This window comes from Protopterus annectens, chromosome 1.part0 (assembly GCF_019279795.1).
Source record: "Protopterus annectens isolate FY-2018-M chromosome 1.part0, PAN1.0, whole genome shotgun sequence".
NCBI classification, from domain to species: domain Eukaryota; kingdom Metazoa; phylum Chordata; order Ceratodontiformes; family Protopteridae; genus Protopterus; species Protopterus annectens.
The window spans coordinates 1,823,212,912-1,823,234,878 of record NC_056725.1 but is presented as its reverse complement, the minus strand read 5'-3'; the positions used below and the strand labels follow the sequence as shown (position 1 = coordinate 1,823,234,878).

At 43.8% G+C, this 21,967-nt stretch overlaps 1 protein-coding gene across 1 annotated transcript in view; it reads left to right on the top strand.

The window, feature by feature from the left end:
• The window catches only part of PRKAA1 (protein kinase AMP-activated catalytic subunit alpha 1), a 760,209-nt gene that overhangs the window by 442,174 nt on the left and 296,068 nt on the right, over positions 1-21,967 (top strand). Inside the window, exon 5 of the mRNA XM_044069766.1 lies at positions 16,156-16,645. Coding sequence (XP_043925701.1) covers positions 16,156-16,645 — 490 coding nt within the window. The remainder of the gene's footprint in view (positions 1-16,155; positions 16,646-21,967) is intronic.

Below are 21,967 nucleotides of genomic sequence, written 5' to 3'. Positions count from 1 at the left end.
ATTGTTACCTTCAATATTTTCTGGCAGTCCAAAAATCCTAATGTTATTGCGCCTAGATCTATTTTCCAGGTCATCCAGCTTTGTTTGTAAATGTGTATTTTGTTTCAGCAGAAACTCAGTGTTGATTTCCTGTTCTTGTATTTTATTTTCCATGTCATTCACAGCTTCTTCTATGCCTGTCATCTGGATCTTCTGTTGTTGCAGGTCCATATGTAACAAGTCTTTGTTTTGTAGTTTTTTCTATGAAAGTGTCTATTTTAGTATCCATTTTATCCATCTTAGCAGTAAGTTGCTGGACTATAATTATCAGAGACTGAAGTTCTTTCTTGATGCTGGAGTCTTGAGAATTTGTCTTACTGGAACTCATTTCAGACTGATAAACTGACAGGAAAATTTCCAAAGTAATTTCTGACAGGAATATTATTAAGATTTCCTTTCTTTTTTAGATATAGTTCAAGAACTATATAAAACAAACATATTTAGAAAGAAAATTACTTCAAGAATTATTTTTTTAAGTAATTAATTCCTGTCAATGTAATGAAATTGGTGGAGCTGAAGAAATCTGCTGCTATCCTGTGTTCATCCTTGGCCACGCCCCTCGATACTGTTACCTTTTGAGTATGTATAAATACAATAAAACCTTGCCAAATGCTCCCTCTGCAAGGGCCACGACTACTTTGACATTCTATTTTGCAAACTTTTCTGTTGATATCTATGCAGCTGCAACATGGTCTCTGCACAATTTCATAAGATAAAGCTGGATGTGATCTCAAAGTCCAGGTTGTTCATTGCAGCTACCACAGTTTGTGGTATTCTGTCATGATGCCACTGAAGAGAAGAAGCTGGGCACACTATCCTGCTGCTGAAGTGAATGGATGTAATAGAGCTTAGTTTTCTCTGCTGATAGGACTACAGGCCAGCAAGACTTTCTCAGTTTGGCACTTAAAATGTTTCAAGGCCACCAAACTCCTCTCCTCTTCTGTGTTTGGCCACAGTCCTGTGTGCAGAAGAATCCTTTTCCAGATATCTTGTGCTACATGTCGATTCAGTCACATGTAGAAGATCTCCCTGACCAGCATTTCCTTTGATTTTATTGGGGGTACTTTTTTAGATATCTCCTTGAATTTGTTTTTGGCTACCGTGTTCCTCTGGGTTCCTGTAAACTTAAAAAGGCTGTTTTCAGCTTGCCCCAGCCAATGCCTTCTGGATGCCACTCTCACCATTCGTATCAGCAGGGTCTTATCAAGCTAGCTGAGGAGTTCCTACATATTAGATCCAAGCAGCATAGTCCTGCTTGAACCCCTTCTTCTGGAACTTCTGGAAAAAGGGGGATCTCCCCCAGGAGTCCACCAATACCCATGACTCTGAGGATAAACTGATGTCCGTTGACCAGATCTCCTCTAGTCTGTATGCTGATTCAGAGTCTTACGAAAGTCTTGCCTCAGCTTCACCACCCGAAGACTTCCTTAGGAGAAACAGTCCAGAAAATGAGGTAGTTTCAGTTGGGAAGCACAGGGCTACCTTCAATCCAAGAAAAGGGTAAGACCATTTTTAAAACACCCTGAGCACAAACCTGTTTCTATTCCTTCAGTACTAGAGGAAGTGGATGCCATACTTGACTTTTCGTGCAGCCGGACTCCAACCACTTGCTTCCTAGGAAGCCAGACCATTTTTTACAAGGTTCTGGTTTCCTAAAAGCACCTTTTTAACAATCCTGTGGTGGAGTCTCACTGTCCTGAGGAAGCAAAGGTCAGCATCATAAGAAATTGTTTACCAAATAAGAAAGGAGGTAGGTCCAGTATGTCCCTTGACAGATATGGCAATAAAGTTTATACCTCTACCACCCTGGCCATGAGAGCTGTCAGTTGCCAGTTCCATATGATGAAATCCTAAAGACCTTTCTTTAACAAATGAATGACAAACTTGAAGGAATGGAGGAACGAGTTCTTTAAAGAATTGCTTGAACTTTACATAGTGTTCCCAGAATGCTAAGCATTCTCTGCATTATGACTTTGATGCTTTAGAAACATTAGGCTGTGTGGCTACTTCTGGGTCACATATTTATAGGTATGCTTTATTAAGACAATGGGTCCTTCCAGAAAGCTAAAAGGTTTTTTTTAAGAAGCTGGAGGACAAGGCTAAGACCATACAAACTGTTAATGGCTTTTTGCAGGTAAGGCCACCTAGATTTGTCAGGAACGACCCTCCAAAACTCTGGTCCTTTCCCTTCCTCTCAGCCCAGGTAAAGAGTGCGGAGGACCAGAAGGGACAGACAAGAAAAGCAACAGAAGACATGGCAAGCAGACTAAGGAAACAGGCCTAGAGAGCCCCAATCTCAGTAGCCCAGCAAGGAGCAGCCATGACACAGCCAGGCACCACCCTGTTCCTCCTACCCTGAGTCCCCGCACCACCCCTGTCCTCCACTGCTCACTCAAAACCAGGAGGGAGATTATCCTTGTTTTTAAAGGAATGAAAAACATCTCACAGGACCAGTGGATCCTACACACACAATCTGGTTGCAAACTTCATTTTGCCTCTCTTCCAAAGCCGGAGTGCATTCCTTCCTTCCCAAAGGGACAAAAAAGAGGTCTTAATATAAATAGATCTGTTTCTAGCTCAGGCCTCCACAAAACTATTTCCTTTAAAAAAGAGGCACCAGCTATTACTTAAGACTGTTTCTAGAGTTAAGAAAAGAAGCAAAATGTAGGTCTGTCCTGCACCTGTCAAGAATAAACTGGTTCATGCTGATTCCCAAATTCAAAATGCTCACCCTTCAAAAGCTTCTGTCTGCATTATCGCCTCAGACATTCTTGGGCACTCTAGACCTGAAAGATCAGTATCTCCATGTCCCCATTGCAAGATCTCAGAGGAGAGGTGGGAAGCATCCGTTTTTCTGCTCTGCCCTTTGGTTTGTCTGCTGCACCCACAGTGTTCAAAAAGTGTTTGGGCCCAGTAATTGCTTCTTTCCAGTACAAAGGACATTCAGATTTACCCGGCTGGATGATTGCTTCATAAAAGCTAAATTTTTTAAAGAACTACAGTAATTCTTTCACCCAGCCATGACTGTTTTCTCAACTCTCTGTTTTTACTCAGTGTCAAGAAGTCAAACCTGACTGTCCACACACAAGTTGATGTTCCTAGGTGTTCTGCTAGACATGTAAAAACAAATGGCCTTCCTGCAATGGAAAAATTCACCTTCCCTAATCCAGTGCTCCCAGTCCCTTTTGAGCAAAGCAATTGTGGCAACCAGGGAAGCCCTGAGAACATTGGGGGTACATGGCAGCGTGCATTTTGATTCCTCTGGCCAGCCTGCATGTGTGAAAGATTCAGTAGTACCTGAGGAATGAGTGGTGTCACAACATAAACATTCCCTCAACCACAAGTTGTAGCTTCTCCCTTGCCTAAAAAAAATTGGTGGTGGTTTCAAGTTTGCACCCTGAGCAAAGAAATGCCCTTTTAAATTCAGCCTGAAAATATGATTTTAACTGCAAATGCCTCAGACCTGGCTTGGGGGTGCACCTTCAGGTGGTCTCCAGGTCTAGGGAAAATGGACCAAACCTTTCTATGAAGCTATAGAAACTAAAAAGAAGTGATAGCAGTCCTCAAAGGCATGATGGCATTCAAAACAACGTTGGAAAGCAGGAGTTTTCTGAGAAAAGACAGAGAACACCACATTGTTGTGGTACATAAACGGGAACACCTACTCTGTGCCACTTAGCCAAGCAGCTCTGAGAAGCAGCTGAGTCCGTGGGCCAGGAAAAGCATTATGGTACCTTTTGGGAAGTCTGCCACCATGGGTAACTACGTCATCAATAAAACACGCCTAAAGTTGATTCACTAGTCATGGATCTGGGAACTTGTGTAGATAGTGACATAGCCTTTGACCAGCATGTGTCCAAGGTAGTAAGAAAATTAATAAGGGCATGGCATCTAGGTCTAGAGAGGTCATTATACCACTGTACTCAGCCCTCAACAGGCCCATCCCAGAGTATAATGCCCCCTTCGGTATGTACCTGACCAGACACATGCAGCAAATCAAACATCCACAAAGTTCCCTTAAAAAAGAATACAGGGAGTAACCCAGTGTCCTACACTGATGGCCTCAAAGCCCAATCTTGGTACTCTGCATCATACAGACTTATGAGGGGTAATCTTTGCCTGGCGTACAGAGCACCCCTGAGCCCTGTTTTGATAAACATTTTGCACACCTGCAAAACAAACACCATCATAACTGCCACCTCAAAAGACCTAAATTTTGCTTGTGACGTAAGCAGGACATGTTGGAGAGAGACATATTTCTCAGAGAATTCCCATTGTCTGGAACAGGCTCCTCATCCATGTGAAGCGGAGTTCCTCCCTAACCCTATTTAAACGTAACTTGGGCCAGTGGATGGATAATTGGAAATTCACCCCTGGTCTGGTGCCTATGCTTCTGAGAGATAGCAGTCAGTAAATCACCCTCTTATATAAATCTAATTTTTGAGTCACGTTTGAGTTGCATGGTTAGGCTTATAATGGCCATAGTTGTCATTAGCCCAGTACACACAACTTCTGATTACCCCAGTACCTGTCAGTGGAGATAGCCATCTAGTGGATCTCCTCAGCAGGACAAAAACAGACCTACACAAGTGGAGACAGAACAGTGACATTTTTGTAAAACTAACATCAAAATGGGGTGTGCCAGAAATCTTTTTTTGTCACAAGAGAAATTGGGGAATTAGAGAAGTATTGCACAAGGGCCAAACATAGAGCCTGAATGATGGATACCTTTTGTCGTTGGACAGGTCTGTTTCTTTATGCTTTCCCTGCTATTCCTCATCCACAGGTTACTACTAAAGATTGTGAGGAAAGGTCATGGGGTGATCCTAATAGCACATTTTTGGCCAAGGCATCATTTGTTTCCTTTTCTACATATCTTGAGCAGGCAGGAACCTATCTCAGAAGGTAAACTTGTCCCCCCAGAACAGGGGAACCATCATACACCCAAGCTTGAGTACATTGAAGTTGATGGCATGGATGATTTAATCCTGTCCCCTCAAGGGCTATTCTTTAAGGATGTCCTGGCCATTCTTTGAGGCCTGAAAACAAAGTGCTAGAGAATCATACTTATCAAAATTGAAAACTGAGAATATAGTTGATGTCTTGCCTTTAAGGTGCTGCTCTGCTGTGAATTTCTCCCAATCCCCAGCCGTACGCTTGTTAAAATTTCATGCATGCTGTATTCACTTATCACTGCCTGTCTCTGATTAGTATTTCTACAGCTACCACATTATAACAAGACTTAGACCCAGTGTCTTTCTCCACTATGAAATTTCGTGCTGGCAACTGACTTTAATGCTAAACTGATGATTGCAACCATAAATAACATCAACCAAAGACATTCTTAACACGTATAAAAAAAAGTCCAGGAAACTGAGGCAAAGTACATCCTGTTGTCACCTATTGTATTGTCAATTTGTGGAGTGAATTGGCTGAGGTTGACTGTCTGATCTAAAATGCATAGCTGTCCCATACTTAGAATAGAACAGTTATTCCCTCCCCCATTTTAGTAATATTTTAAATTATCTGTGCTTCCTTTTTTTGGACTAAACTCAATTCTGTATTTTTCTCTGCTGTGTCTTCTTCATATCAGACTGTTAAATTAAGTGAACTTTCCTTGCGCGCCTGCTGTGTCACATTGTTTTTCTTAGTGCATCTTGCTCGACAGACTAATGCCCCACTATGCTCAGGCTCAGCATTCTTCCCCTCATTCCCCATCTACATTTATCCTAGCCATAATCCAACCCCTACCAAGAACAGCAATCACATTTTCAAACCCATCCCCTGCAGTACCATTACTGTATCCCTCCTTCCACTACTCTCCTAAACCATAAAATGTACCTTACTAAATCCCTCCCACTCTGTTTCTCCCTCTTTCTTACTCTACATTTTTTTCATTCATTTTCTTCCAGTTTCAGTAATTAATTGTATCGTGGTAACTCATCCCTTTCGTCCACTGCACATAACTCAAACCTAAATTCTTTGAAATCTCTACCTTTGTACTTATTTGCTTACCTCTACTAGCTCATTGTACCTCTTACCACTGTAAACTGCAGCATGAACTCCTACTCTTCTCTGGCCACTCTTAAAGCTGTACAAACCCATCATCTTTGTATTTCTCCTACTTTTTACAATATCTATGTAGATGTTACCTTTGGTGCGATCCTCAAATTGATGAAACAGTGAGGATGATTGACCACAGAGGACCTTTCACCAGACGAGACCATGTTCTTGGAAGCTTTCGGTTCCAGTTTAGCATTATCCTGGGTAGTACCGCCTGTTGATCCTCTTATTGACCTCCTGGCTCAGCAAGCATAGAAGGATTCTGACATGGTGGAGCTATTTCCTAAAAAAAAAGAATTTTAGTAGTTCCCAAGGACAGGAAGCATTGGGACAGTGATCCACCAGTAGATGCCATGGTTGTAGCTGCAGCCATCAGGAAGGAACTGTCTGAGGAAAGTTCCTCTTTCCATTCCCCTAACAGAGTTGAGAGCTTTGAACGGGTTTGTGAAATGGACAGGCTCTACAATGACTTTTACCCTCCAAGTGCTGAACTATTTAGGTCATGTCACACGATTAGAGAGAGAGACTTGACCAAAGAGATTTCCAAGTCACTCTTGGGTAATCTGATTTTGGATGCTCAGAAGACTGTGGACTCCCCAGGCCTTCAGTCTGTATCATATGTAACCATGTGATTGCTATCCAGTGCGTCTGATGGTATGGCCAGGGCAGCAGGTACCGGCATCTCTGTGCTTCATCACACCTGGATTTATCTGTGTGCTTTTGCAGAAGGCTTTAATATGTCCGTCATCAATGCCCTGTTGGATGATTCCACTCTTTTTGAACCAAAGGTAAAGGGCACATTAACCAGGAGTCACCAAAACTCTGTATCTGCTATGGGAATCCATTTCTCCTCCCCACAAAGGACCTTCACCAGGAATTGGAGGGATGGAAAGATGTGGTTCTGCAAATCACAAAGTTTTTATCAGGACACCAGGGGATAGACCTCCTCATGGCAGAGGAAGAGGTAACGCTAATGGACATTGCCATAGAGGCTGAGGTAGACGACACAATCAGAGGTTTTGTGGCCCCTTCACCAAGAAGCCCTACCAGTCCTCCTGAAATGTTGCCTGACTGCTGTACCCTGGAGGCAGTTGGTGGGGGTGCTTGTCCATGCATACCCAAGCCTGGTGAAACAACAGATTCCTGGGTGGTAAACAGAATTTCCAGAGGCTATTCAATTTCCTTTACATTCCCACCAAGAAAAAAGAACAAGATTCGTGATGTTCTACCCAGTCAGTGGTAACTTGCAGCAGTTTCCAAGCTGCCAGAATAACAAATCATCCAGACAATCCCCCATGACTAGTTAAACATCAGAGCCTATTCAAGGTTCCCTTTAGAACTCAAGAAGACAGAGGCCCTCTGACCCATTCTGGATCAGAATCATCTAAATCCATTTGTAAAACAAACAAAATTCTAGATGGTCATGATTTAGTCCATTGTGTCTCTGCTAAGGAAGGATGATTGGATGTGCAACATAGCTTTCCAGGATGTATATCATCATGTTAAGAAAAACGCTCCAGGAGATTTCCATTTCTGGTTAAGAGCCACTTCAGAGCACTGCCCTCTGGTCTCACCACAGCCCCCCAAGGTGTTTACCAAGGTAATGGCAGTGGTTGTAGCTCATCTGTGCCTGCTAGAGATCCAAATGTTCCCATATCTCAATGATTGGCTGCTCACTGCTACCTCCAACATTCTGCTTTGTAATATGGACCTTCGTCTCCACCTGATTCAAAGTCTAGAGCTACAGTCAATCTACCCACTAGCCACCTAAGTCTGACACAGCAGACAGAATTCAATGAATGCCACCTATGAACTCAGTATTACAAATTGCCAGTCTACACCCTGCCAGAGTACTCTCCCTGTATGTAACAGCTGCACAGGTACTCCATCACCCTTCACCCCAGTAAGGTTAATTCTGTGACTTTTAGGTCTGATGGCCTCCACAATTTTAATGGTCCCACTAAACAGTTTTCAAATGAGAGTACCCCAGTGGACCCTTTCAGTGCAGCAGTCTCAAAACATTCATCTACTGCACTGAAAAATTCGCATTACTCAAATCTGCATGGAACAAATCAGTTGGTAGACGAAATCTTCTTTAGTGATTGAAGGACTCCCATTCCAAATGGATCCACCAGTAGCTGTAGCAACCATGGATACCCCCTTTCTGGGTTAGGGGTGGTATTTTGAAGGGAGAACTAGCAAAGGTTCTTGGTCACATCTAGAGGCCAATCTTTAAATCAAGGTGTTGGAGATTAGAACAGTCGTCCTAGCAGTTCTGGCACTCCAGGATGTCCTTACCAAGGGTGTGGTTTCCATACAGGTAGACAACATAACAGTGGTCTGGTACCTCAACTAACAGGGAGGAACCCATTTTTGACCTGTTTGAACCCCCCTTTGTTGAGAGGCCTCGAGGTTATGGGAATGGATGATGTCTTAATGCCGTTTTCTAGCAGACAAATTGAGCAGAACTAGCTTATGTCTCACAATTGGTCCCTGAATCCAGCAGTGACAGCTTTGATCGTTTATCACTTGCGACAGCCTTGCTGTGACCTCTTTGCTTCCTACCTGAACAAGTGCAGTAGTTACTCGTCCCTGATCTTTTCACAGGGTCAGTCACTGAGGAACAGTTTCATCTACAGTTGGCCCCTGGGTCTCCTTTATGCATTTCCCCCATTACCCTTAAATTCATCTAGAAAGCAAGAAAGTGCAAGACCAGGATGACCCTCATTGCTCCATTCTGGCCCTGACAAACATGGTTCTCTTTCCTTTGGCCTCCTCTAGTACTTCCTCCATGGATGTCAGATCAGTATCTGAATCTATTGACCCACCTGCCCAGATTGCCTCCTCTGGACCAGAAACCCATGAAGCTAACTGCTTGGTTCCTCCAGTTATGACCTTAGCCAGAGCTGCCAGGCTTCCAGCATCAGTTGTCTACATTATCACTGTCTCCCAAAAGCAATCCATCAAAAAGGTTTATCATACCAAATGGAAGGGATTTTCCATCTGTGCTATGTCAAAAGGAGTACTCCCTTTTCTTCTCCTATCCCTTCCATATTGGAGTTCTTGTCTGAGGTTTTCCACAGTGGTTCCAGTTAGTCCACTGTCAAGGTGCAAATGGCTGCAATTTCAAATTTTCACGTAGGTCAAAATGATTTAGCTATAGCATCTTCAAAGGTTTCTACAGCTTTTTCTGAGAGGTGCTTTCCTCCTAGGACTGCCTAATACCTCCATGGGATATTACTGCCTTGCTCCAAGTGGTAACTCAACCTCCTTTTGACCCAGCAGCATCAGTAGATCTGAAGATGTTTGTGTTTCACTGTTGCAGTCATTGCATTTGGGTTTCCCCTGCCAGGGTAGCCCTCGGCCGGCCCGAATACTAGAGACTTAGTATTTTTGCATCAGTTGCTGTCGCTTGAGGACTGACGTCAGGTTGTCAGTAGTACAAAGTAAGCCAGCCGACGCCATTACATCAGACTTTCTTGCCGTGGAGCCCGAAGCAGAAGCAGTTTGCACGAGTGCCGGTCGGCTGCTACCTGAGTTTTCGTGTGCCGAATTGAAGTTGTAGTCTTCTAAAGCTAAGTACTCCATTAGGGATCCCTTTTTCTTGCACTAACTGATGTCAGAAATAGTTAATAATTGTCTCTCCTGTGGAAAGCAAATACCACACCGAGACTTCCACTCTTACTGGGTCACTTTTTTAGGCCTAGACCACGAAGACCCTCGTTGTCACTTTCTGTGCTTTGTTCAGTGCCAGAACTATCCGTCTTCGGGCCCTTATTGTAGCCAGATATTTTCGCTTACAGTCCTCGAATTCCAATATGGCTTTGGTAAGCTGTCCGACAGCAGATCTTCCATTCTTTCTAAAACTACCAAGTTTCTTAGGCCCAGAGTACAAACCACACCCAAGAAACCCATGACCCACTCTCAGGCGCCTGCTACCTTTCCTCAGTCTCAAATGCTTAAAATGGCAGAAGACCTTATCATGCTGATCAGGGGAAGCCAAGCTACCCCCTCCAAAAGGAAGAGAGACCAGTCCCCTGTAGTTTTGTCTGAACAAGAGTCAGATGAATCCAATGCATCTGAATATGAAGACATGCAACCCTCTCCACTTATGAGGATTCTGATGCAGAGGATTCCATTCCTTCATCCTCTCCCCCAGAGGATTTTTCTTTTGGGGAAACTTTGCATACTTTAAGGGAGCATTTCCAATGGGAGAGTCAGGACTACCCTCAGTCTAAAAAGAGACTCGGGGAATTCCTAGATCTTCCACAACACAGACCCTTGGCCATCCCCCCAGTCCTGGATGTTGTGGAGGATATTTTCCTCAAATCCAGCTTGACTCTTGATGCCCTTCCTCCTGCTCCCGGAAAACCAGACCGGTACTATAGAGTCCCTGACTCTCTCAAATATTTTTTTAAAAATCCTACAGCTGACCCTGAGGTAATTTCTCAAGGACCAAAAGGGATTAAAGCAACCTCTGCTAAGAATCCCACCCCCTTAGACAGGGATACCTGAGCATTGGATAGATGGGGTAAAAAAGTATACAACTCAGCTACTCTTGCTGTCAGGGCACTAAATTGTCAGTTCCATATGCTGAAATTTCAGCAACATACCTTATAACTCATTAAACAAAATGTCTTCCTTTTTCTGCTTGGGCAGAATCTACAGATTTACAAGACTTGATGCATTCTGCAAGTCAAGTAACAAAACACACCCTGCACTGTGGTTTTGATTTGATGCCCTAGAAGCTTCTTGCAGGGCACCAGTCACTGGATCTGTCATTAGAAGGCATGCATGGCTTAAGGAACAGCCCCTGCCAGACCATGTCAAATCTAAATTGTTGGATGCCCCGTTGCACAAAGATAACTTATTTGGCACTAAGGCAGAAGAGGTCTTAAAAAAGATGGAAGAAAAAGCAAAATCTATGCAAACTATTAAGGATTTCTTCCAGATCCAGCCACTTAGGTTCAGCAGGCATTGTCCCTCCAAATACTGGTCTTACCCTGCTCCCAGTAAACCGGCCCCAGCTTAGGTCCCCCAGACAGCAGCCCCAGGGAATGCAGAGATATAAGCAGTGGACTACCTCCACTTCTGTACCCGGGAGGTCTAAGCTACCCCCTTATGGTAAGAACTCACAATGACTCACCTCCTCCACCCCTTCCCTCTGCCCACCGTTACTTACCCCTAGGAGGAAAACTCTCCTTTCACTCAAGCACCTGGGCCACTATTACCAAGGACTACTGGGTTCTGAACATTGTGTCTGGGGCATACAGATTTTCCTTCCACACCCTTCCAACCCCAAAAGCGTACCCAGGTCTACCACCAAATCAGTGGGCAGAGGCTCAAAAGTAAATCCTTTCCCTGCTCTCTATGAGGGCAGTAGAGCACGTTCCTGCAGAACAGATAGGCCCAAGGTTTATACTGCAGGTTTTTTCTGGTGCCCAGAAAAGAGGGCACCTGGCGCCCCATCCCTTTATCTATCCATTCTAAACATCTTCCTGCTGATCCCAAAATTCAAAATGCTCACCCTACAACAGCTGCTACCCATGCCCTCCAAGGACGCTTGGCTAGCCACCCTGGATCTAAAAGAGGCTTACCTCCACATTCCTATCAGGGAATCATGCAGGAAATATCTCTGCTTCAGGACAGGATCTCAACACTTTCAGTTCTCTGTGCTTCCCTTTGGCTTATCTTGTGCTCCCAGAGTTTTCACAAAATGTCTGACTCCGGCCATTGCCTATTGCAGACAAATATTCAGATTTACCCATACCTAGACAACTGCCTTATTCAGGTAGACAGCCAGGAAAAGCTGCTCAAGCACCTGGCCTTTGTAAAGCCCCTACTAACTTCCCTAGGGTACACGATCAATGAAAAATCCAAACGGGTGCCCACCCAAAGGATAATCTTCCTGGGAGCAAGTCTGGACACAGCATCCCAGATGGCATACATTACTGTAGAGAAACAAATTTTCCTGACAGCCTACTTTTCTCAACTAGCCACCAGACCCCAGCTATCTGCAAGGAAGGTCCTTCAAGCTCTGGGGTTCATGGCATCTTGCATACTACTCATTCCATATGCCAGACTACATATGAAGAAACTTCAGTGGTACCTAAAGAGCCTTTGGTATCAGCACTCTCAAGACCTGGAAACTCTTCTACCTATAATTCCTTGCCTTGGAAAAGATTTTCTTTGGTGGGCAACAGCATTCTCCCACAACAAGGGAATGCCTTTCTCCCCACCCCACCGCCCAGACCCTCACCACGGACGCATCAGACTACGCTTGGGGTGCACACCTGGCCGGAAGGAGCATACAGGGCCAATGGAACCCACAGCAAATCCCTCTGCACATCAGTCAAAAAGAGTTGATGGCTGTGCAGCACGCCTTGATAGCTTTCAAGTCCCGTCTCTCTCCAGTGGCTCTCCTGATCAAAACAGACACCACTGTGATGTGGTACATCAACAAGCAGGGAAGAACTCACTCTTACCCTCTATCCAGGCTGGCCATGACCCTTTGGCACACAGCCTCTGCCATGCAACTCCACCTGTTAGCGCAATTCATACCAGGTTCTCTAAACTCCCTGGCAGACCAGTTAAGCAAAAATCTCCTGCACCCACACAAGTGGCAGCTAGACAGAAGAACCTTCGCCCTGATAACTCAGAAATGGGGCACCCCAAAGGTCGTCCTCATTACCTCCCACACCAACCTTCAGCTCAGCAAGGTCTGCACCAGGGAGCATCTCTGCATAGCTTGGAAAGTGGATACCCTGTCCTTCCCCTGGGTCAGTCTGTCGGTCTATGTCTTTCTTCCATTACCCCTCATCCCCAGGGTACTGCTCAAAATAAGGGAGGAAAAAACAAGGACAAATCTTATTGCTCCAGACTGGCCTCGCCAGCACTGGTGCCCACTGCTGTGCAGCCTGTCCCCACTGCCACCATGCCATCTCACTCAGACCCCCAACCCTCCTGACCCAGAGGAAAGGAGAATTCATGCATCCCCAACTACAGACCCTCAGTTTGGCAACTTGGCTTATTCCCTAACCCACCGATGAATCTGCCAACCTCAGTAAACAGGTCCTGGATGTTATACGTGAGACCAGACGCCCTAGCACTACAAAGCCTTATGCTGACAAATGGAAAAGGTTCTGCACCTGGATTCAGGCTAAGGGAGCCAATATGGCACAGCCCTCCCTCTCATTCTGTATTACTTAGCTGACCTGTTACACAGTGGTCTCTCTTTTTCCTCTTTTAAAATTCATGTCTCTGATATCTCTGCTCACTTCCCCACTGAGCAGCCCCTTTTCTCACACCCTCTGATCAAACAATTCCTAAGAGGGGCTAGCAACTTGAGGCCACCCAAAAGAGCACCTAGCCCAGCTTGGGACTTTAACTTTGTGTTGGAAAAGCTCACCCTGCCCCCCTTCGAAACAGCATCTTCAGCAGAGTTAAAATTTCTCTCCTGGAAGACAGCTTTCCTTCTGGCCATCACTTTAGCCAGAAGGGTCTCCAAGCTACAAGCACTCATGGCTTTGGTGCCCTTCATCATCTTCCATGCTGACAAGGTTTCCCGCAGGACTTAACCCATCCTTCATGCCCAAAGTTGTATCCAGTGTAGCTCTCAAACAATCCATTAATTTGCCCACCTTTTTCCCTAACCCACAGAACAAGGGAAAAAAGATCATGCACTCTCTAAATGTGCACAGACAGCTCAGATTCTATCTAAACAGGACTAAATCCTTCAGAAAGTCTGATCAATTGCTGGTTAGCTTTGCTGCAGGTGCAGAGGGCAAAGCCATCTCCAAACAATTTCCAAATGGATAGCACACTGCATCCATTTCTGTTGCAAGCAACATGGAAAGCCTCCCCCTAAGGGGGTCAGGACTCACTCCAGAAGAGCAGCCTCCACCTCTGCAGCTTTCCTCAGAGGAGGCCCCATCAGGGACATCCTGGAGGCTGCAACCTGGACATCTGTTCACACTTTCACCAAACATTACCAACTGCCTATCTTCTCCAAATCCAGGGCAGGGTCTGTCACAGCAGTCTTGCAGGGCATCCTAGCCAGCCCATAGTCTCCTTGACTGCCTCCACCCTTTTCCTCAGCTTTGAGAATCAACCCAAATGTGATGACTGCAACAGTGAAACACAAAGAACATAGTACAGTTGTGTACACTTACCATAAGTGTAGATGTTCGAGTGTATTCACTGTTGCAGTCCTGGTTTCCCTCCATCCCCTTCTTTCTTCTCTCTACTTACAAGAGACATTTTGGTATTTACTTTCTACTTGGGTTCTTCCACTAGAACCTGACAGGGCAAGAAAAACTGATGTAATTGCGTTGGCTGCCTTACTTTATACTACTGACGACCTGACGTCAGTCCTGAAGTGACAGCAACCAATGCAGAAATACTAAGCCTCTGGTATTCGGGCCGGCCGAGGGCTACCCTGGTGGGGATAACCCAAATGTGATGACTGCAACAGTGACTGCACTCGAACATCCTACATTTATGGTAAGTGTACAAAACTGTAATTTCTCCCTTCTCATGAAAATGGCCAAGGACATTAATCACAAACGTTCAACAAGATGGACTGTAGTACAAGGGATCTGTGCTTTACCCCAACCTTTACGCACTCCAACTGACTGCCTGGATGGTAGACTTTTGATCCCCCTTGGGCACTTTTTTTTTTTTTTTTTTTATTTGCAGCAGATTTTAAAAGAGGCTAAAAAGCTGCTACTAGAAAATCCTGTTTAGCTAAATGGAAGATAATTTTCTGGTTGGTGCCATAATGGGAATCGGGACATTTTAAGGTTTAAGCTCCATTGGTTATCTAATATCTGTATGAATTATTCAAGTCTGGCCTTTCCTATTTATCTGTTACAATTCATCTTTTAGCCTTTTCTGCTTGTCTGCCCTTAGATCCCACTTTTCTCCATATCGCATGTAAGAGTTTTTTGAAAGGGGTACTCCACATTTGTCCACCTAGAAAACTTCTCCTTGGGATCTTAATTTTGTGAACAGTGTTTGTTACTGTCCTAGCCGAAGTCAGAGCAATGTCTGAGTTGCAAGGTTTTATGTCAACTCAGCCTTGTCTTAACTTTCATAAGCACTGCATAATTTTAAAAAACTAACCCTTCTTTCATGCTAAAGGTAGTATGAGATTTTACTTTAAATCAATGTATTCACCTTCCAGTGCTCTTTCCTAAACCAAAAAATAAAGTACACAATACTCCATTGTTTGGTTGTCCACAGGCACTTCAGATACTACATTGACAGGACAAAAGACGTGAGCTTCCAATCGGCTTTTCATTTGTTATGACTGTAAGAGAAATAGACAACTCTCAGATGACCAGAGTATGATTAGTGTCTCTGGCAACTGACAGAGTGGTTGGGGCAGAATGGGTATGCCTATCCCAGGGAAGGGTGGGAAGTTATGTGGGAGTTCCCAGCTGCAGTCCTTGGCAGAGGCTAGGGATGTTGCATGAGAGGGGACATAGCTTAGAAGAGGCAGGGTGTTGGGCATGGCTAAACTGCCACAGAGACAGGGCAATATGCCACATGGCTCCATTGTATGCTTGCCCCTCGAGCTTTACCACACAACTGAGATTAGTCAGGGGGATAGTGGATTGGGCATAATCAGACTGTATAGTCAAACCCCCAGTGAAATGTAGATCACGTCCCCCAGGACACTGTTGGATTCTAAGACATTCCCCAAGTTTTTGCAAAAGCGTTTACCATACTGTAGCTATATATGTATAAATAATCTATGAAAGAATAAAAAAAAGCTCTTGTTAGCGGTTTGCTGTGCACTATAGCTGTCTCAGTACTGGCCAGTGTCTTTTACTGGCAGTTTGGAATATGTATAATAGAAAAACATGGCAAAAGTAAACTAAAATCTGACTTAAAAAATGGAAGAACAATATACATTATAGAACCCTGGAAAGTCTGGAATTAAAATATTTAATCTCATTTTTCAGCTTGATTCTACACGACATAGTAACTGCTTAGGTATTCGGTGTACAGCATATTAAATCTCTTGTTTCTCTCTTTTTCTTCCAACAGGGAACATGAGTGGTTTAAACAGAACCTTCCAAAATACCTTTTTCCTGAGGACCCAGCATATAGTAACACAGTTATTGATGATGAAGCATTAAAGGAGGTGTGCGAAAAATGTGAGTGTACAGAGGAGGAAGTTCTGAACTGTCTGTATAACCGAAAGCATCAGGATCCTCTTGCAGTTGCTTATCACCTCATTTTAGACAATAGGAGGATCATGAATGAAGCTAAGGACTTTTACTTGGCTACAAGTCCTTCAGAGTCTTTCCTGGATGAACAGCATTTTGTTTCCAGGCCCCACCCTGAGCGAGTGCCATTTTTGATAGCTGAAATGCCAAGGGGGCGCCACACATTAGATGAACTAAACCCCCAGAAGTCTAAACACCAAGGGGTAAGAAGAGCCAAGTGGCATCTTGGAATCCGAAGTCAAAGTCGACCAAATGATATCATGGCAGAGGTTTGTCGGGCAATGAAGCAACTCGATTATGAATGGAAGGTAAGTGATTATGATAACTCTACTTAGTTTTTGTGTTCTCATAAGAAGTCATGCTGATGTGCTTAGAAATCTTGCATGCAACTCGTTGTCTAATGGACTGTAACTGTGTTATGCTGAGGGGGGGCACAGACTGGCAAACTTGTCCTACTGAAGCAGATAACATTGTCATGCCACAGTTTTTCCTTTTATCTATATAATTTACACATGAAAAATGGTTGCAAACTGTTTAACAGAAACCCTTTATTCTTTGCTTTTGTGTTTTGCAGCTGTGTTGTGGGAGTTTTGGATACTGTAATAAATAGGGATTTGTATGCAACTGTAGAAACATGTCTGAGATTTACATAATTTAATAGTGCTGCAGGTAATTCTACTGTAAAGTAGTTTGCAGTAAAGTGATTGGTTACCATTTGCATCAGCTAAAGATTGAGGTTCAGTTATGACTTCAAGACACACACTGAAGTTGATTCTTTGTTGAATCGGTGTAGAGCACTGATCCAAATGGGCAGTTTTCATATGTAGCCAAAGGGAGTCCCAGTAAACATTAAAGCAAAAGTTGAAGACGGAGGAGTATTCATCATTGGTAATGCATTAAGCATTGGTAAATCCAATTAAACAGCAGTAGGAATATAACAAAACACTAGTAAGAAATGCATGTAAGAACTGTCACACATTTGAATGTAGTACAGTGTTAATGCTTTGGTAAACCAGGGATCCCATAGATTTCAACGGGGAGTGAAAGAAAGAAAGGGGAGAAGAGGGTGGTGAGTTGGAAAGTTAAGGGATAAGGCGGGAGGGAGTTGAGATGCAAGATAGGAGATGGAGAGGTAGATAAATGTCTGTTAGTGTTGTGCTTCCTGTGAAGGATATTGAGCCAGTGGTATTCTGTGGTAATGCCTTGGTACATACCTCTCAACCTCTTAGAGCAAGAAAATCTGAACAAAGCTACAAGTAAAAGTGGTAGAGGCAAAACGAAGGAGGTGGTAGAAACAGCAGTTAAAAGATAACTTGAGTTTAATGAAGTATGAGCGCTTTCACTTTGCTTCCACAAGGCTTCTTCAGATACAGTAAAATAACATCTCAAAATACTTGTATTTTCTCCATGAACCAATAAAAATACTAGGAGTAGTCACAAACAATCAGTTGACTCTTCAGTTATACTAATCACCTGACCTAAACTCCAGCTTGCAAAATCTCAAATAGCACATTCATCATAAAAAACAAATATAAAACATTCAGCCTATAATGCAAAGCTGAAAAGCTGGTAAAATTAACATATTAAGTACCTAAATGAAATATACATGCATGTTTATATATAACAAACAGTTCTCATACTATCAAAGGCATAATCATATTAATAGCATTCCGACACCCCTGATGGCAAATAAACACACACAAAGCTGCTCAATAACCCCTTCAAGATGTAAACATAAGGCCTGCATCACTGTGTCATTTCTATTTAAATTTCTACAACCTTTCCCTATAAAAAACGTTTGTAAAAAAATTAGTTATGTTCTCACCCCCATGGCTTCCACTTAACACAGCTTATGACTAAACAGCAAATGTGTATTTCAAATGAGTCTTCATACAGATGCCGTTTCAAAATCGTTACAGTCCGTGCAAGTAAATCTAATCAACAACAGTCTTGTGTATATAAAAAACACCAAAATAAGTAAAAAATACTTGTATGGACACCCCCATGTCTTTACTAAGCACATCCTGCCATAAATCAACAGGTTTGTCTATTGTAAATGAGTCTGCATTCTAATGCATTTTCAGAGTCAGCTGCTACAGTTTGTGCATACAGATCTGGAAGACATGGATCAGCTCACTGAGCACAGACTAATAGTTAAACCTTCCTGTTTTCCAACATGCTCATTGCACATGAAAAAAGTTCTACTCTAATTTGTACTCACAAAAAGCTCCACTTTTATGCATAAGTTCCTAGGAACCAATTGCTGAATGTGTGTAAGCTTCCCTAGGCTGAAAACTACCCGGGTTGTAAATAGCATTCAAGAGGAGAGTCTCTCTGTGAATTCATTACAGGATAGCTAGTGTAACTGGAGCCCTCTGGTGGTCAATGACAAATATGAATCAATCTCATTGAGCTAACTGAAAAAATGCTCATATAATGCAAAAAAAAAAAAAACTTGTTGATAAACTAATGAAAAAAAAAAAGACGCCTAAATTACAAAGCTGCATAAAAAGTTCATGTGCAAAAACATAGTTAAAAATGCCTAAACCTAAACTTTAAATGTATACAACAAATACATGTGTGTCCGATATACACCTAAACTACAGTAATATGAAATGCTAAGGCAAATGCATACTATACTGTGATAATCCACAGGTGCAGACAAAAATAGATATAAGTAAAAATGGACTAAAAAATGACATATATCTAAATGAGTAACGACATACATCTAAATGAGTACAGGTAATTACCTAATAAGTGATATATCTGCTAGAAAAGGTTTCAAGCAAACACTCATTTAAACCGTGTTTCCTGTTAGCTTGTAACCTAATAATCCATTTTTTGCTGCTCTTGTTCTGTTTTGTTCACCATGTTCCCCAATCTCATGTTATCATTCAACAGTTGTAACACTAAAAAACTAAAACTGTGCTGTGTTAGTGTCATGTACATGCTTGGCCGTGGCCACTGTAAGATCTTGATGTCCTTCAAGGATGCATCTGCAGTCATAACATATGGGTTGTCCTGCCTCAGGCAGCCCTTCGGTCGGCCAGATTCCAAAGTCTGGGTCTGGCCTCGGCTGATGTCGCACTTTCCCCGACGTCAGAGCGTCTGGGGTACAAAAGCATCAGCTGACGCCATTTTCCTCAGTCTTTCTTGCCGCGCGGTGCCCGAAGCAGTTCGCAAGTGCCGGTCGGCCAGCTCCTTTGATTCAGCTACCGAAGACTTCGAAAAAGCTAAGTACCCCGTTGCGGACTCTTTCTTGCCTCAGCCGATGTCAGATAAAGTAAATAATTGTTTAACTTGTGGGAAACAAATACCTCATAAGGATTTCCACTCTTACTGTCTCCCTTGCTTAGGCCCAGACCACAACGTCTCAGCCTGCTCTGCCTGTGCTTCCTTCAACCGACGAACGCTTAGGCGTCGGTCGGAGTTTGCAGAGGAATACTTTGGGGCTAACTTTGCATATATAATGCCGTCGGATACTCCGACTTCACATGTAGTTAAAAAACGGAAGGACAAGGACCGACCCTCGCGGCCCGCGGTTTCGGCTGAAACCTCGGTCCGGCCTACCGCGAGTGTCTCTGTTTCGGCTGAAACAGAGTCCTCGGTGCTTCCTGTTACCAAATCATTACAACCGACATCCTCTGCCTCGGAGGCTCCAGCCGAGTCGGTTATCGAACTACCTACGGAAACCGGTGTCCAGGACATGTCCGACACCACCCCTTTAGACAAGTCCACCCCTGCATGTGGTGCAGCCAGACCCCCTGCATCCATGTCCTTTAAGGCCTTCTCTAGGGCTAAAGCTGCCAAACTTACCAAAGCTTTGCCTCCCAAGTCTACCTGTCAGAGGCCTTCCACCAGCACTCAAATTCTCAGCCTAGCAGAGGACCTTATCTCCTTAATTAGAGGTTCTCAGCCTCACCCGGACAGGGGCTCTCTTCCACCCCCAGACAAAAGGCCCAGGGTTGAGCCCTCTGACCCCCACTCTTCAGATGAGTCTACGGATGAATCTGTGTTGTCAGAGCACCAGCAGAAGGCTTATTCGGCCTACGAGGATTCTGATGCTGAAGAATCCATTCCTTCGGCCTCCCCTCCTGAAGAGTTTTCTTTTGGTGAGACACTGCATTCTATGAGAGAGCATTTCCAATGGCAGGGCCAGGAATTTTCTGATTCCAGAAAAAGATTAAGGACCTTTTTACATTTACCTCAGCATAGGCCTTTGGCTATTCCTCCTGTTTTGAATGTTATTGATGATGTGTACTCTGATGCTAGTACAGCCCCTGATTCTCTACCTCCGGCTCCTGCTAAACCTGATAGGTACTACAGGGTTCCGGATTCTCATTTTCACCTGTACAAGGCCCACGCTGCAGACCCAGAAACCATTTCACAGGGCCCTAAAGGGGTTGCAGCTGCCACTGCTAAAAATCCTTTACCTTCTGAAAGGGAATCTAGAGCTTTAGAGCGATGGGGAAAGAAAGTTTATACTTCCGCAACTCTCTCTATGTGGGCATTAAATTGCCAATTCCATATGATTCAGTACCAAGAGTATCTGTTAGATGAATTGTATAAGAAACTTTCCTCCTCTGAGCCCCTTGACCGAAAATCTCTTCAGGATCTGGTACATAACTCACAGCAGGTTAGCAACCATTTTCTGCAATGTGGCTATGATGCACTGGAAGCTTCATGTAGGTCAGCAATGACAGGGGCAGTTATACGAAGGCATGCCTGGTTGAAGGAGCAATCTCTACCGGACCATGTTAAAGCTAAGCTCCTGGATGCTCCAATGGAAAAACAAAAATTATTTGGTTCCACGGCCCAGGAGGTCTTAAAGAAGTTTGAAGAAAAGGCAAAATCTATGCAAAAAGTCAAGGACTTTCTACAGGTACAACCACTGAGATTCATCAGAAACTGGCCTACTAAGAATTGGTCCTTTCCAGACTCAGACAGATCACAGAGAGGAAGGAACAGGCGTACCAGAGGTAGGGGGCAAGATAGAGGCCACTACAGAGGCCGTCAGTGGCAGCCATCCAACCAGAGAGGTGGTGCAGGTACAGCAACAACATCTGCTACACCAGGACAAACACAATGACTTAATTTTGACCCCACCGACCAGGGCTCAATTAGAAGCACCATTGGGCGGAAAGCTTTCTTTGTTTTCAGAAAATTGGCATTACATTTCAAGGGACTCATGGATGCTGCAAATAATAGACAAAGGATACAGGTTCCATTTCCACACATTGCCAAAAAGACAAGGAATGCCAGACCTGCCACCAAATCAGAGGGCAGAGGCTTTGAAGCAAATCACCAAATTACTACAAATGAAAGCCATAGAGAAGGTTCCTCACTCAGAACAAGGCCAAGGTTTTCATTCAAGGCTATTCCTTGTACCAAGAAAAGAAAATCAATGGAGGCCTATTCTCGATCTGTCCGCACTGAACACTTACCTCATTGTTCCGAAATTCAAGATGCTGACCCTACAGCAGCTTCTTCCCATGCTGGGCAAGGAGTCTTGGCTGATGACTCTAGATCTCAAGGAGGCATACCTGCATGTCCCCATTCGACAAAGTTGCAGAAGACACCTCAGATTTCTTGCAGGATCAGAGCATTATCAATTCTCAGCATTGCCCTTT